The 16,412-nt window shown below is 47.9% G+C and overlaps 1 protein-coding gene across 1 annotated transcript in view; it reads left to right on the top strand.

The window, feature by feature from the left end:
- PAPPA2 (pappalysin 2) overlaps positions 1-16,412 on the top strand; it is a 169,733-nt gene that overhangs the window by 124,891 nt on the left and 28,430 nt on the right. The window contains exons 15-19 of the mRNA XM_016154370.2: positions 346-523; positions 1,721-1,934; positions 11,699-11,867; positions 13,234-13,369; positions 14,975-15,084. Of these exons, the coding sequence (XP_016009856.2) occupies positions 346-523; positions 1,721-1,934; positions 11,699-11,867; positions 13,234-13,369; positions 14,975-15,084 (807 nt within the window). The remainder of the gene's footprint in view (positions 1-345; positions 524-1,720; positions 1,935-11,698; positions 11,868-13,233; positions 13,370-14,974; positions 15,085-16,412) is intronic.

The raw sequence follows: 16,412 nt of genomic DNA, 5'->3' as shown, positions 1-16,412 counted from the left end.
GCTCTCCAATGCCCAGGTTGCCCTGGGTGCTGAGCCCAAGCGCAGGTCAGGGGCACGGAGCAGGGTGGGGAGGGGCGGCCAGCCAGTGTGCGGGAGCACGCGGAGGGCAGCCCAGCGCCGGCCTGGAGGGGCGTCTCCCCCTGACCCTCCCGCAGGGAGGACCGTGCTGCCTGGGCACCACACCTGGGCGTCCCGAGGCCGTACATCAAGACGGTAAGGCGTAGGGGGGGGGGGGAGAAAGGCGCAACCATTTTCACCCGTCTCGAGTGTTTGCACAATCAGCAGGAAGGTGTGTTGATAAGCCTTTTTAAGTGACCTTGACAGAAGAACATTTTCTGTTTATAGAAGGAAATTCTGCTCACCTGCTCCTCTGGGCGCTGGGACCGGGCAGTGAGCTGCGTGGCCCTTGACTGCGGGGTCCCCGACCCGTCCTTGGTGAGCCATGCGACCTTCTCCTGCTCAGAGGGGACAACCTTCCTGAAACGCTGCGCCGTGTCCTGTGTCCCGCCAGCCAAGCTTCAAGGTACCGTGTGGCCAGCCGGACCCGCGTGCAGTTCCCTTCAGCCCCTCCCTCTTCGGGGCTACTTTGGGGCCCTTTCCTTTACCCCGGTACTCTTCCCCTTTGCCCTTCTGTGCCACCCTCTTCTGATGACACCAGCAGAGTCCCGAAGGGCAACGCCGCTCTTTGTCCCGACTACCCGGAAGGGTGCTCTGCTCGGAATGTCGTCAACGAAAGAGACTAAGGCTCTTCTCAGTTTTTGCTTGATCGTGTGTCCTCCACAGTGAAGCCAACTAACAGCTTCCTGATGATAATAACAATTAAGACACACGTTGTCATGCACGTTTTAAATGGCCATTTACAGCCATCCTATGAGTTGGGTGCTTTTAGTTCTATTTTCTAGCGAGGGGGCAGTTATAATATTTGTCCCTGGCCGTCCTGCTCACGCACAAAGATGACGGGGAGGCACCTGCTCTGACCGGCCCGCCACCCTGCTGTTACCTCTTCCCAGACACTGGGGGCCTAACAAGGGCTCCTTACAAATGCAGCTTCCTGAGCCCCACGTGGACGGGCTGGGATTTAGAAGGTCTAGGGTGGGCTGGGGATGCGACTGGGACAAGTCCACGGATTGCAATGTAGAGAAATCGTGAATTGTACTAGGCCCGAGACAGGGTGTTTCAGCCCAGAGCTCTGCGGCCAAACTGCCCGAGTTCAGTCCTTACCTCTTACTAGTTCGAGCAAGTTACCCAAACCCAGCTTCCTCAGCTGCAAAGGAGGGGAGGTACTGATGTCTATTTTATAGGTTTGTTTGAAGTTTACATGAGTTAAGAAGTGTCGAAAGCTTAGAACGGTGCCTGCCATGTACTAAGCACCGTGAAAGGGTCACGTGTCATTATCACAATGCTTCCCGTGACGCCGTCACTGCCGTATTTCTGTCATCTGTAGTTAGGAAGCGAGGTAACGATTTGATTATTAGCCCTTCCTTCATTGATGTCGAGAAATAGTTATCTGACCTCCGTTCTGTATAATAGGTCACATCGGAGGTTCTGTGGCAAAAAGTGTAAGATAAACATTTGACCTGAGATTTTAGAGAAGTTGCCGAACAGAGAGTCGTGCGCTTGCTAAGAATGCCAGCGCCTTGACAGGTTTGGGTCCTTTGCGCTCTCCTTACATTCGTGGTCCCTGCTCTGAGCCTCCTGTGCCTCTCTTTCCTGGAGTCAGGACTGAGCCCATGGCTGACCTGCCTGGAAGACGGGCTCTGGTCGCTCCCCGAGGCCTACTGCAAGCTGGAGTGCGACGCGCCCCCTGCGATCCCGAACGCCAGCTCGCTCCTGCCACGCTGCCTCCAGGGCCAGCACGACGTGGGCTCTGTCTGCAGATACGAGTGCAAACGCGGCTACTATGCGCTGGAGAGCACGGAGAGGACCCTCAGGACGTGAGTCAACTTGTCCGGCCCCGGGCTTGGCGGTTTTCTCCACACTTGTACGCTCACTCGCTCCTGTTCCCTCGCCGTGAATCCTAGATCGTTGTTTCGAGAATGATCTTAAGACCTTCTAGGTCGTCTGCTGCTTATTGTGTGTATTCCCTAGTCATGACAGGCAGGTTGACCTGCTGTGCTTGCAGTAAAGATGCTTTTTCCTGAGCGAGATCCCACGGTCTCACCTAGGTGCTTAGGAATCACTGCCCTAATGATCATTTTCTTTTAGGGTAAGTGGTAGGAGCTTTCCAAGTGTTACGCACGTCACCCGCCTCCAGCCGTGCGCGGGGACATCCTCTTCAGGACAGCTGGGGGCTTACGATTGCTCAGACACTTATTAGTTGTGTGATGCCGCCTCAGTCTTCCTCATCTGCAAAATGAGGATAAAAGTAATAAATTCTACCTGATAGGCTGATGTGGGGACTAAAGAAGTTCACACGTATCAAACATAAGATTCAGTAAATTTATTCTTAAAGCACAAAACTCGCTGTGTATTAGCAATTGGTATTGTCGTTACAGTCTCTGCATTCTTGTCCTGGGCCTCTGTGTACAGGAAGTCAGGGGTGCCTACCTTCTGCAGGTGCGGAGGGTCAGAAAGCACGAAAGCTTTACATGTGTTTCAGGGGACAGGCTCTGAGGACAGTCATGCTGGAGTGACCTCAAGCAGGTTACCTGACCCCTTCATGAGATGAGCATAGCGCCCACCTCAGCGTCGGGTTGAGGAGTGAACAAGCTAACACGTAACCGGCCTAGTGCCCGCCTTGTATCAGGGGCTCAATAAACAGTCTCAGAAAACAAATCCTTTTCTGAACAAACAAAAAGCTTTCAGGAAAAGAAATTCTTTGTACTCAGTAAATAGTAGCTATTCCTTCCCTACCACAAATTACATCAGAACGAGAGAAAATCAAATTCATTTCCTACCCAGGAGTGATTAAAAATCTGACCACAACAGGTACTTTTTTCTAGATTTTTCTTTTTTTAAACTAGCAAAATCCCACACATAGATTTTCCAATGATGCCAGAGGATATGAACTTCACTTGTAAGCTAGAATTCTCTAAGGGAGCCGAAGGAAATCTTACTCTCCGGCTCACACACATGCCCTTCTGCAGTCAATACCCAGCCATCGAAACATGGGTCGGATTGAGTCTGGCTTCACCCAGGGCCTCCCGCTGCAGAAAAGGCCCAGACACACATGCGAGAGGAGGGGAGGGGCACGGCCCCCTCCTCGCCCGCCCAGCCCAAGGGAGACTCAGGCTGATCACAACATGAATGACACCGATGGGAACTTCACAGGAGGCAGCACTCGGGCTCAGTGGACTTCAGCAGGCACAGGCAACAGTTTTTTGACAACCAGAAGCACATTTGTGTGTGATTTGCATAGGCGCTAGATCAATTTGCATATCACTTGTGGGCAGGCGGGGAGGGCGCTGGCCCTGTTTAGGTGGGAGTGGTATCACAGCCAACCTGAAGGCTGCTTTTCCCCTGTCTTCTCACCTCCCTGTTCACACACCTGAACCCGTCTCAGGTGTCTGCAGAGCCATGCGGTGAAGAATAACTGAGCAGGAGAGAAAAGTCTCAGGAGCAGGAAGGATTAGGGGTGAAGGGATTATTTCCAGCTTCCTTGGCCCAGTGAGACCTCCCCCCCTGCCCCCCGGAACTGTGGGCTCTCCGCCTGGCCCTGCATCTCCACCCCAGCCAGGGACACACAAGGCCCATTCAGCGACAGAACTTTTCTGGTTGAGAAATCTGGAAACTTGCATCAAAACGTCAGTGTCGGTTTGGGCTTAAACATTTACGTTTGCAAGCGCCATGTTGAGGAGAGATGAGGTTATTTACCTCGCTGTGTAAACTGATGTAAATCTTAGTTTATACCTGTTTACATAGCAGGCGGCGAGTTGGTGATCAGAAGTTCGCAAGTCGGGCGTAAATCACTGTCATTTGCCACAGTGTTTACGCAACGAACTATGTCAGCTTTGTTCCTCGGCTTGGCGGGAAGAGCCTGGAGTTGTACAGATGGGGCCCTCAGCTTCTTTCTAGGACGTGCAGGCAGGAGGGGAGGAGATTGAGAAAAACAGGCAGGGCGATTCAGACCCATCGGGCACACGCTCTCGTCACGCGGGTCGACAGGCGGTGGGAAAACCCACGGGACGGTTGAATTTGCGGCTTGCCGTTTCGCATGGCCCTGACCGGTGTGCTTCAGCTCGTGTGTCTCAACGTTTGCATCCCCAGCGCAAGGGGCAGTAATGATCTCTACCCCACAGTGTTGTGTCGAAGCCGAAAGGGGGTAATGTACTGAAAGCGTTTTATAAACTGTGACGTTTAATACGTGTCCCAGGTGTGACGTTTTGTTCATTTCTTTTTGAAAGTAGGAAATGGCTCCCACAATATCAGTCAAGTACCTTACCTTTCTGCTTCTTCCCAAGTCTATTGACCATTGTTTCAAGAGAAAAGAAATGTAGGGACTGGATCCTACTTTTCTCTTCTGTGGTCCTGTTTAAGCTTTGTCCCATTTGACCTGGGGATGGCCGGGAGGGCGGAGCTACAGCCGGCACACTCGCCAGTCTCTGGGCTGGGACTGGAGATGCGCGCACGAGGGGCCAGACCTCACCGAGGCCCCGGCCCCAGGGGGCGCACAGGCTCCCTCTCCCACGTGTGTGTGATTTCTCCTGACCCTGGGATCCTTGCCCCTCTCCCTGGAATCTGAGGGTGGCTCTGCCTGCTCTGAAAAGAACCCCCGAGGACAGGGAAATGCAACTGCCTTGGTTACTTCTCCAGCCTCGTTGCTCACTGCCTTACTCAGGGGACCCCTTCTCCCCAACTGCCACGCATACACTTCTGTAACTTCACCCCGATGCTACCAAACTTCTTTTACTCTTTCATGTACACCGTGGCGAACTCAGCCCTGGGCCCGGGGACATGCTGTTCCTTCTGCTCAGAGCTCTCCCCGACAGTGACCTTTTGCTTAGCTAATCCTGCTTTTCTGGTTTGAGCTAGACATGCGTGCTTGACCCGTCTGCACACACAGAGAGGTCGTTTATGTGGCAGAGGTTAAAACGCATAAGTTATGGGCTCCGTTCATTGGGTTCATGATGATGATGGTGAGATAATGATTTCTCCTACATGCTATGTGTGCTGAGCATTTTATATACATTATCCCATTTATTTCTCATGACACTAATAAATTTTATTACATAATAAAATAATAGTATAAAATAATATATGGTAGAGGCATATATAACTCGATCTAGTATAATAATAATACATTTCAGTATATTGCTATCCCCTATGACAGATGAGAAAACTGAGACTGAGTGTTGTTAAGTAGCCGTTACATGATTACTCAGACAGTATATGGTGTTAAAACCGTTCCATGCCTAGGCTAACAAGACGTTCAAGATTGAGCAAATTACTCCATTTTTCTGGGACATTTTTTCCCACATCTATAAAAGAAGGAACAGCCTTTGAGTGACTTCCAGCTCTAAGTGTCTATCTTTTATTTTCCGTCTCAATAGAATCAATGAGAAGAGTTAACACTTCAGTATAACAGCATTGAGAGAAGTGATGCATAACAATTCATACCACCAGGCAGTGAAAAAGAAGCAGTGATATATCATAAACACCAACACCGCATGGGCACAATCTTAGTGGGTGATACGTAACGTTATACGTGGAGAACTTCCAGTCCGAATGGACAAGGTTGTTTTCTTCCTCTTGATGGGTTTTGGTCATTGTTCTCTACTCACACTCTAGAGGATTGGATCTAGATCTTCCCTGAAGACAGGATATTGGGAATAGTTTAAAGATTTCTAGAACTGAGTTTAATGATTAAAACAATTTCCTAAAACTTCTAAAGAAGACAACTTAGTCAAATTGCTAGGAGAGGTTTCCTTAGTCCAAGAACGATCTCTTGGCTTAGTGGTTTAGGACACACATTCTGGGTCAGTGAGAGTTAAATTTGAATCCCAGCTTTGCTATTTATTACCCTTCGACCTTGGGCAAGTTACTGATCTGTATTGATCATTCGTGAAATGGAGATAATAGAAAACGGGAGTACATATAGATTTTTGTAAGGATTTAATGAGATAATAGAAATAAACAACCAAGCACAGTTTTTAGTCATATTACATTTCTGGTCATCAGTAGCCGCTTTTGATTTATATCATTATCATTAGCAGCAGCAGCAGCATTTCTACTCTCACAAAAATTATTTTTAGAGAGAAAGAAGAACCAGTCAGGAGAAGAGCAAAAATAAAAGCATCACGAACAGAGAGAATGACAACAATGTCTCCTGTAGGGAATGAACTTGGCCGTGCTTGGGGTTCTAAGTCCAGTATGGATGGAGAGCATTAAGGAAGGTGACCGGGATGAGGTCAGAGAAAGTGGGGTCAGATCGTGTAGGACCTCATGCAGGAGGGGCAAGAAAGTGTGGATTGTATTTTTCATGCAACAGGAGGCAATCAGAATGTTCTAAGCTGGAAAATGAGAAGACCTAATATTTTTATAAAATGTCCCTCTGACTGGTGTCTGCTGATGGGGTAGGAAGGGATCCGGAGAAGTGGGGTGTCCAGTTAGGAGGTGAGAGATGCACACTCATGGGCTAGCACTCATGGCGTGAGGCATGGGGACAGATTCCAGAGATATTTGGGAGGTAAAACTTGCTGGTATGTGAATAAGATCAGGTGGGGACTTGGGGGAAAAGGTAAGATTGAGAGAAAGAGTAGAATCAAGGGTATCTCCTAAGTTTCAAATTTAAGCAACAGAGTAGATGGTGCTATCGATTACTAAGGTACAGATGATTGAGGAAGAACCTGTGTGGAGACAGGGAATCAGGAACCCAGCTAACAGTGGCTTTGATAGAGACATATGCCTCTGCAGAACTGCCTAGCACATAAGTGCTCTGTATTTTATTGTTATTCTGTTGTAATTATTCACGAGAGGCTACCCCCATTGGAGACACCAGATGCCCTCCATCAGTGAAGACATGGTCATTCTCTTAGAGTCAACAATCATACTTTTATTTTCTCTAATGGAAAATAGATATCACTTTTGAAAACGCTGCAGTGGTGATAGAAAGATGGGGTAGAGGCATGTGTGCCTCAAGCAACATCAATCAAACTTTCAGCCAAGTTTTGATTACAAGATCTTTTTTTTTCTGGCAATGGTTTAAGAAGCAGAAAAAGCACAGCTGGATTTTCAGCACTAGATGGATACCGAAGTTCTAGAAATTGGAAAAAGCATCTTCGCACTTGGAAATCGTGGTGATTTGTCTGGAGTAGTTAGAGGGAAAATAAATATAAACCTCCTTCTGCCCCAACACCTCATGATACCATCTGCACAGTGAGTCTCTGGCCGTCGCTGTCCAGTTTGCTCCTTGCAAATCATCCAGCCTTTCGGATCAGAGCTATTAGGTGGGCGGGTGGCTTTGCTCTCTGATTTCTAAACCTATGGCTTGCTTTTGCTAGTATAGGAAAGCAGCGTAGGTTTTATTGGTTTGCCAACCTGGCTACATGTGAAGACAGCTGGCAAGTTTAAAAATAGAGAATCTCATTGTGGTTTTGATCTGCATTTCCCAAATAGCTAGCGATGTTGAGCATCTTTTCATATATTTGTTGGCCATTTGTATGTCCTCTGGGGAGAAGTGTCTGTTCAGATCCTCTGCCCATTTTTTGATTGTATCATGTTTTTGTGTCGCTATTGAGTCATATGAGTTCTTTGTATATTTTGGATGTTAGGCTCTTATTAGAGGTGTTGCTTACAAATATATTTCCCCATTCAGATGGTTGTCTCTTTACCTTGTTGACAGTTTCTTTTGCTAAGCAGAAGGTTTTTAGTTTAATGAAGACCCATTCATTTATTTTTGCTTTTACTTCCCTTGCCTTTGAGATCAAAGTCATAAAGTCCTCTTTAAGTCCAAGGTCCTTGAGTTTCACATCCTAGTTATTAACGTACAGTTTCCTGCCTGCGAAACGAGAGTGCCGAGCCCTCCTTACTCCACTGGGATAACGAAAACGTAGGAAGCTGATAATGAGTAGAGCGATTCACGCGAAGGGCATTTGGGCTAGGCGGTCAGAGAAGTCTTGGGATCCCTTGTGAGGACCTGCCTGTGTGCCTTGGTCTAGCATCCAATGCCATCATCCTTTGAAATGTCAACTGATTCACTTCATGACTTCAGAGTGTCACCTGGCTCTTAATTCATGCACTTTGTGCAGAAGAGTTGGACCACTGTGAATAAATCAGTTTTTTTTTTCATGAATGATTTCGAAATGATCAGAGGTCCGTCCTCAGCATCACCAAACTAGAAGTGTCCCCCGTGACACCACTGGAGGTCAAAGCCCTGCCACTGCAGTGGGCCTCGGTCCCTTTCAAGGGCCCTGCATGGAAACCAAATTTCCTAGAGACGGGAGGAAGCCAGGACACTTTGAACTCCTGCCACAATCACAGTCTCTTTTAGAGCAGAGTGACCAGAACCAGCCCATGACGTCCAAGTGCCAGGCTCCATACCATGGGGTCTCAAGGTCAGCGCCATAAGCAGGGGCTGACAGGCAGAGGGGTCTGCAGGTGGGACCTGAAGCAGTCACCTGATGGAGTGAGAGGTTTATGGAGAGATGGCCATGGGAAGCCATCCCGTCCTACTGAGAAGAAGCTGCGGGGAGGATCTGTGAGGTTGAGCGGGCATAGGAACCCCCCGAAGAGAGGGAATGGGGCTGCCTAGGGAGTCAGGACTCTCCCCACGCCTCCTCGCTCCTGCCCGGAGTGCCCCTGTGGGATGGGGGCTCCGGAGAAAATCGTGCTGCTTTCCCGTCTGCCTCCCAGCATCCCCCCCGCCCTGTGTTTTACTGATACTCCTGATGGTTTGCAGGGCAGGCCCTGTCATGACATCTGGGTACCACCCGCAACACCCGACCCTCTCTTCACCATCCAGGTTCGATCTGTCCGCCCCCACCCTGAGGTTATTAAACTGGCGAGGAGCCCCATGAAGTCGGCATTCTTGAGTGTCTCTTCACTCTGGGCAAGAAAAGGGCGGACTGTTTCCATGGTGGAGGCGCTCCAACCAGTTCAGAGAAAAATACCACGCGAAGTCAAAATATTACCATCCTGGCCAAGCAAGGGTTTTCCTTTATGGCCAGGCCGACATGCGAGGTTTTACCGCCTCGCCTCCCCCCCCCCCCCCGCCCCCCGGTGTCAGCGGCGTTGCCTGCTCTCTGCAGCCGGGGGAAGTCAGCACAGAGGAGGTGGGGCAAGGGTGCGGGGAGGACTTCCTCTGTGCGAGGTGGCAGAAAGGGGAGAGTCCCTGGGAGGGTTTACACTCTGCGGTGCGAACAAAGAGTAAATGCCCAGTCCCGGAGAGGGACAGAAGGGGCTTCCTGAGAGTCGAACGATGGCAAACATGTCATTGAAAACACATTTGGGAAGATGTTTTACAATGACCTCTTCCGTTAGGGAAAGGAGCCATATACTAAAGGGTGCACAGTATGTGATTTCATTTACGTCAAGTTCAAGAACTGGCAAAGCTCATCCATACGGACGAGGAAGTCAGAGTAGTGTAGGTTGTGGGGTGTGGGGAGCTTTAACTGAGAGGAGCACCACTGGGAGCTTTAGGGGGCACGAGGAGCTTTGGGGTGGTATGTTGGGAGGTTCAGGGGTACACAGGGAGCTTGGAGGGGCAGACATGCTCTGTGACTAGATCCGAGTGATGGTTACTTAGGTGTGCTCACATGTAAAAATTGTTCGAGCTATACGCTAAGATTTATGTGGTGTGTATATAGTTTATTTCTCAATACAAAATATTTGAATGAACCTTCTGCTCTCGTAGATGTGGCCTCAGGATGAAGGGTGTCTGGGATGTGCAGTAGCAAGAGATGCTGTTGATATGAAAAGTGGACGTAGAGCGTGTAAGGGGCAGTTAAACCTGTCACAGCGGGAGACCCCCGGCTCTGGCAATGGGTTACCCCAGGTCCCAGCCCTGCCTGCAGCTCTTACTGTGCATACTCGAGCTAGCCTTCAGTCTCTCTCAAGCTCGATTTCCTTCTTGGAAATGTGGGTATTGATATTTATCTTTAATTATTGTTTGAGAGTGCTGATGAGATTATGTAGGTATCTTGCCAGATACCTGAAATATAGCTCAAAAGTAGTATTTTTTATTAACAGATAGTAGCTATATGTCCACATGAACTATGATGCTAAAGATTCCTGTCTTAAAATCAGATTTCTGTCCTAAAATATTCATGGGAATAAAGGTATGAATAATTATTTAATAATAAACACTCTGTGTGTTTCTAAGTGGATTGTTCAAGTATGTTAAACAATTAGAATTTATTTAAATTATTTGAAATCACATGTATTCTGTGCTGTAGAATCTTGGGCAAATTCTTTAACATCTCTGAGTATGTTTATTTATAAAATGGGAATAACCATACCCCTTCATTAGGCATATTCTGATGATTCAGTTTGTTAAAATACATATTGTGCTCTGCAATGTGAATTTTGCTTAAAAGATTCAATTTGGCAAATATTTAATTAATGCCTCACATAAGCCAGATATTATTTTGTTTCTTGTGAATTAAAAAATTAGAATAAGACACAATCCTCGCATTCAGGAAGCTCCCAACCTAGTGGGAAAGAAACACATGTGCACATTTATAAAACAATGTGATAAATGTTATACTGGTATAAAATCAGAATCCTGGAGAAAGACACAAGAGGCACTGTGTAATAGTCTAGTCGTCGGCTAAAAGGGTGTAGGTGATGGGCATATTTAAATTTACAAAGGGCATCAAGATACTGGAAAATAGCAGTGTAAGGCCACCATGTGGCCGAGTCAATGGCCACAGGATTATTTCTGTTTTAGAATCACAAGCTTATCTGTACCCGGAAAAGTTCTGACTCCGAAATGGATGCATTGAAACTGCAAAATGGAAAGCCCCTTCAAATTGGCAGTGAGTCAGAAGGGGAATAGAGCGGAATTCAAAGTGGCGAGGCCTGATTCTGTTGATGACCGTCCACCGCAAATGCAGTCTCCCTGGTTGGAGGCCATGTCCGTTCGCGAGCAGGAGGGCGAGTCCTCCAGGACAGGGCTGAGTCATGTCTACTTTAGGAATCTGATGAAAGCTATGAACGCTTTCCTAGGAAAAATATGGACTTGTAAACAAACAAAATGACCATGGTAGTCTCTAGCGAGGCTCTTGCCCTTCTGAAGTGCAGGGTAAGAACTTCTGTTTCAAAAGAAGATTCATACTGGGGCATCTTCGCCCCTGTCTGGAGAACCGGTAAATACGGTAAATATTGGCAGCTTCATCACCTATGTCACCACATGAACACCGGCGACTCTCAGATCCCCTCTGGGTGGTCCCTGCATGTACGGTCACCTTCTCTGTACTCCGTACTACCTGGCATTTAGGTGCGAGACTCCTCTGAGAGGAAAGGCTTGAAGAAAACCAAGCCGTAAACAGTCTAGACCCTCCACTCGTGTTTATCGATCTCTCTGGAGAGTAATATGTCCAATATTACCGTGAAGCAGCTGCTACTATCGCTGCTACTAAGTGCGCATTGTTATTTTTACTTCCGTGACTTAGAAATTAGACTGGAGAGGTAAGACATCGGGCTAACAAGGGTCGTCCACTCCTGCCTATTTGCCGATCCTCATCCCATATCACTTAGGATCCAGCCTTTCCGCGTGACCCGGGGGGGAGTCTGATGGGCCGTTCGTTTTATGTCTCGCCAGCACGTTCCTGAAGATCCAGTGCCTGGAGGGGGGCACCTGGACGCGAGGCAGCTGCGTGCCGGTGGCGTGCGAGCCCCCGGCCCCCGTCTTCGAAGGCATGTACGAGTGTACCAACGGCTTTCAGTTCAACAGCCAGTGTGTGCTCAGCTGCCACCGGGAAGGCCAAAGGGTAAGGATGACTTGACTTTGCTTTGCAGCAGGTTGCCCTGCGACCTTGACAACCGATCCAAGAATGGCGAGGAGAAATGACCCGCACGAATCCCCACAGGCAGGGCCGTACACAGTTGGGATTCTAGCAGGGGCGTCGATATTGTTTGATAGGGGATTCAGAAGATACCACGTTTTCAGAATACTCTTTCATAACTCCCTCTTGGATGAGAGGAAAACCTGATGGTTTGGGTACCTGGGTGCATTCCAAAAAAAAATGCTGGGATTCCGATTTGGCAATGTGACTTTGTCCCGTGGGTAGCCGCTGACCTGACGTGGCCAGGGATGCTGGGATTCTGTCCTTCAGTGGAACAGGCGTGAACAGGCATGTGAACCCCTCAACAAAGGCAAAGCCGAAAGCGCTGTCTGGCAATTATTCTCTAGGATTTTGGCTGAAGAGGTCCCAGATGAGAACGACAGTCTGTCTCATCATGGTTATGTGACTAAGATGAGTTTTATTTTAGAATCTTTTCATGTACCACACGCATATGTGAAGCAGGAAGTTAATCAGGCTTCCAACGATCAATGACCTTATCTGCTCTCCTGGCACATGTCTTTACCTCGGTGTCCAGCACTCCCAGATAAGCACTTCGGGACAGACGTGAAAAGCATATGCCATGAATAAGACAAGAAATCAAACACATCTGTTTGCACCGACTGTTTAAGGACTCACAAAGTTGGCCGGATGAAGGGAGAGTTATCCGTGATTCTAAAACCTCACTTTCTTGGGTTTTGTGAGTTAGTGTGTTTCTCTTGTTCTGCGTGTAGCATACTTTGTGTCACTGGGAGTGTGAAGCCTGGAGTCACACAGACAAACACACGTGGGGAAAGGCAGTAGGACTCTGGCGAGGTCAAAAGCAGCTATGATGTGTGTCCATTCTAGCAGAAAGGCGAAAAACACCTCGGAGAAATTACGAATTGGTTTCACTGGATCAAACTCGTCTTGAAAACAGTCCGGCATTTGCCACAAACAGCATTCGTGTGACAGTACGGATCCATCGCTGCAAAACAACACCATCTGGGAAGAAATTTCAAAAAAATATTCCAGAGTAATGGGATATAGTTGATAGCTCATCCAAGGAAAACACGTTGCGAGTTAAGTTTCATAAATGACAAAATTGTTCATGAGTTCTTCAGATCAAAACAACAAAAAATTGTCATGACTTTTTTTGCGGGGTCAGTAACAACATGGTTTATTATTTCAATAGTGTCTTTTAGTCGGCATTCTAGAAGTGGGAGAATACGACCATTTGATCAGACCACTCTTCCCCACTTCAAATGAAGTGAGCAAAACAATGATGAACTGTTCTTTACCTTTGCTGTTCTAGCTTCTCACCCGCTGCACTAAGGAGGGACTGTGGACCGAGGAGTTCAGGTTGTGTGAGAAGCTGCAAGGGGAATGTCCACCACCCCCCTCCGGTCTGAATTCGGTGGAGTACAAGTGCGAGCAAGGATTCGGGATCGGTAAGTTCGGGGGAGAGATGCTGAATTCTGCTCCCAAGTAATCCCGTTATGAAGCCAGGCTGGATGTTGAATCAGATCCACGGTTCTCCCTGAGGAGTGGACGGAAGCGCAGGTCGACTCTTAGCTGCATCAGTAAAGATGCAGTTTACGGCAAAGCCGTGCGGTTCTGGCAGACATGTGCACACTTAGTTACTGCGACCGCTGAGCTATTCATGCAGTGTCCAGTGTCCGGTCACGTTTCCCACTTCGCCAGGAGTGGATGAGTTTGTGGTAGGAGTTTCGATTCCAAGCGAGAAGGCGGGAAAGGGCAGCCACACACCACGCGCGTGCTGGGCTCCTCCCCCAGCCCTCTGCGGCTGTGCCCGGAGCAGGGAATTCCTGAAAAGGACCATTTGAGATTGCATTTGCTTGTGCTGCACTTCTTCAGCCATCCTTTCTCTACAGAGAACCAGGCTGCAAAGCCTCTGGGCAACTTCTTAATCAAATAATTGCAATGAAAGGTCTCTGTGGCCAGAGCCGACACACAGTGATGTCAACTCAACTTTGCCTTGGCTGGACCAAAGCATTGTAGAACAGAGATGCTCTTTGTGGAAAACCTTGTGCAATTAACCCTAAGTTCTGAACTCTACAAGCAAGGAGCTCTTATAAGTCATCCTAACGTGTAATGCCAATGAGTATAATTTGAGTCAATGAGAAAGCTCATTAGTTTCCGAGATGGTCCTTTACCTTCTTCGCGGAAGTTGCTCTTTGCCTAGAGGTGTCTTGTGGTCAGACGCAGGCAGGGGGCGCTGGGGCTTTGCCTCCCGCCTGTCATTTTCATGAGCACATTCTCATCTCTCCACCCCTAATCTCTACATTAAAATGTCATGCACTCACGTGTATAGAGTCCTTAAGAGTCATGTAGCTCTTTGAGTTATTATACGAATTAGCAAAAAACATCAAAATGGAGACAATGAGAGCTGAAAAGAAACTTGGAGATCGTCAAGTCTACAGATGAGGAAAAAGAGAACCCTGGAGTGTGCCTTCTTTGAATAAAATTTTAGAACACTCTCGGGCTCCATATGCGAAGGAACAGAGCAAGATTTTCCTTCAAGAAGCCAATGCATGGCCAACATCTCTGCTTCTGATTTCCTGTTGTTCCTCTTTTAATCACGTAGTTTTCTTGGCTGCTGGCATAATGATCATCATTGTTGCAGCAGACATTATAAATCTGTCTTCAGAATTTCCGAGCTATTTTTCTCTCTCCAAGTCGAGTTCTCAGGTAGTAGATGCTGTAGTTGGCACACTTCAGATGATCATTTAAGTAGGAAAGTATTGACTATACTTAAAAAGCATCAGCCAATAAGGACAGGCTTTGGTAGGCCAGGTCCGGGGGTCTCGGAGGTCTGCCGGACCCAGGATATGGCGATCCAGGGGCTCCCGGGGAGTCTTGGGCCAGAAAGATGAGGGGCGCTTGGGACAGCAGAGTCAACGTGATGCCGTAGCTGTAGAACGTATCGGGTGCTTAGTAGATGAAAGTCAGCCCTGCCTACACTCATGATAACGATGACCCAGAACAGAGATCTGGGAGGTTCAGGCACACACTGTAAATGTCTGTCCCTTCAGGTGCAGTGTGCTCCCCGTCGTGTATGATCCCTCCGAATGATCCCGTGATTCTGCCCGAGAATGTCACCACTGACACTCTGGAGCACTGGATGGAGCCTGTCAAAGTTCAGGTGAGGAGAGGGACATTTTTATGTTCTGAGACTCTAAGACTGCTGAGCAGTTCTCCACTGACAGCATATTCCCTGGTGTGATTTCAGAGCCTAACTAACTCACCTATTACAAACAGAAATCTAGACCTTTCTGTGGTGATGGCATCAGCAGGGAAATACCACGACAGAGAGGATTTGAACAAAAAGCGCTTCTGGGCAGTCCAGTAAATGCCTGCCGGTCGAGGTGGCAGAGCAGTGGTATTTGGCAGTTGGGACAGGCAGGAAACAGCCAACTGCCACCGCTTATGCTGAGAAACAGGGGTATGTGCCCTACTGCCCTCCTGCACCTCTCGGCAGAACCCAGAGCCCGATGTCCAGGGCGCCTGAGCGGAGGGTGTGGACGATCCTCAGACTTCTGCCGGGAGCGCTGGGAGCTTCTCTCATCCCTGTATTTTCTCGTCTCCCTTGTTCTCTCTCGCATTCACGCACCAAACATGTGAGATTCTCGAGGGGAGGGGCGTTGTCTTACTTTCAGCCCCAGATCTCCTCCGGCACGACTCCTCGCATCCCTTGCTCAGAAGGAGGTTGCCGGGTGAAACCCAAGAGCCCAAAGAGGAGGATGGCTCCCACCTCCTCAGGGCCATTTTTCCAAAAAGCCTGTGCTAGGTTACGTTTCTGTGGTTGTCCACTCTGTCAAGAGGGTATTTTACAATATCTCTTGACTTTCCTGTTTACAGTAGGAAAATTAACATTTTAACTTATGTTATTAAGATCGTTCAGCAACCAGATTTCATGGCAAGATTCTTTTCTATGCATAAATGTGGCAATTGTTCGCGAGCAAATGAGATTTTTTCAATTGTATTTGAAAGTGTTTCTTTCTGAAGTACAAGGGCATCTATCATAACATCTCATTTCCCTTAGTAATTTGATTCATAAATCCATTTTTCACAGACAGTGCTTTTCTTTCTTTCTTTTTTTTTTTTTAGTATTTTATAATTACAAATTAGTAAGGGACAAATTAATGAGAATTTCTTGCAGTTTTACAAGTTTGGTTTGCAAAGATTCAGCTTGACATCCCTTGCTCAGTTTCTCACTTCGGCAGAAGTGCTCAATCAAAAGAAATCTTATAATTTCTGACTTTTTTTCCCCCCAAATGTGTCCCCAAAGGATTAATAATTATTGAAACAAAAAGAAAATGTTTTAAGAGGAAGAGAGAGGCAGGAAGAAACAGAGAAGAGAGAGCCCTTCTGGAGCCATAACTTCCAGCTGGATGGTCTCCCCTTCCCTCTGTCCCTGGCTTCCTACTCCTTGCCCTCATCCCCGGCCCACCCACCTCACCCCCTCCCCGT

Source organism: Rousettus aegyptiacus, unplaced genomic scaffold, assembly GCF_014176215.1.
Source record: "Rousettus aegyptiacus isolate mRouAeg1 unplaced genomic scaffold, mRouAeg1.p scaffold_m13_p_17, whole genome shotgun sequence".
Taxonomy (NCBI): domain Eukaryota; kingdom Metazoa; phylum Chordata; class Mammalia; order Chiroptera; family Pteropodidae; genus Rousettus; species Rousettus aegyptiacus.
The sequence above is the reverse complement of the archived record's forward strand: the minus strand, read 5'-3'. Positions and strand labels throughout refer to the sequence as shown.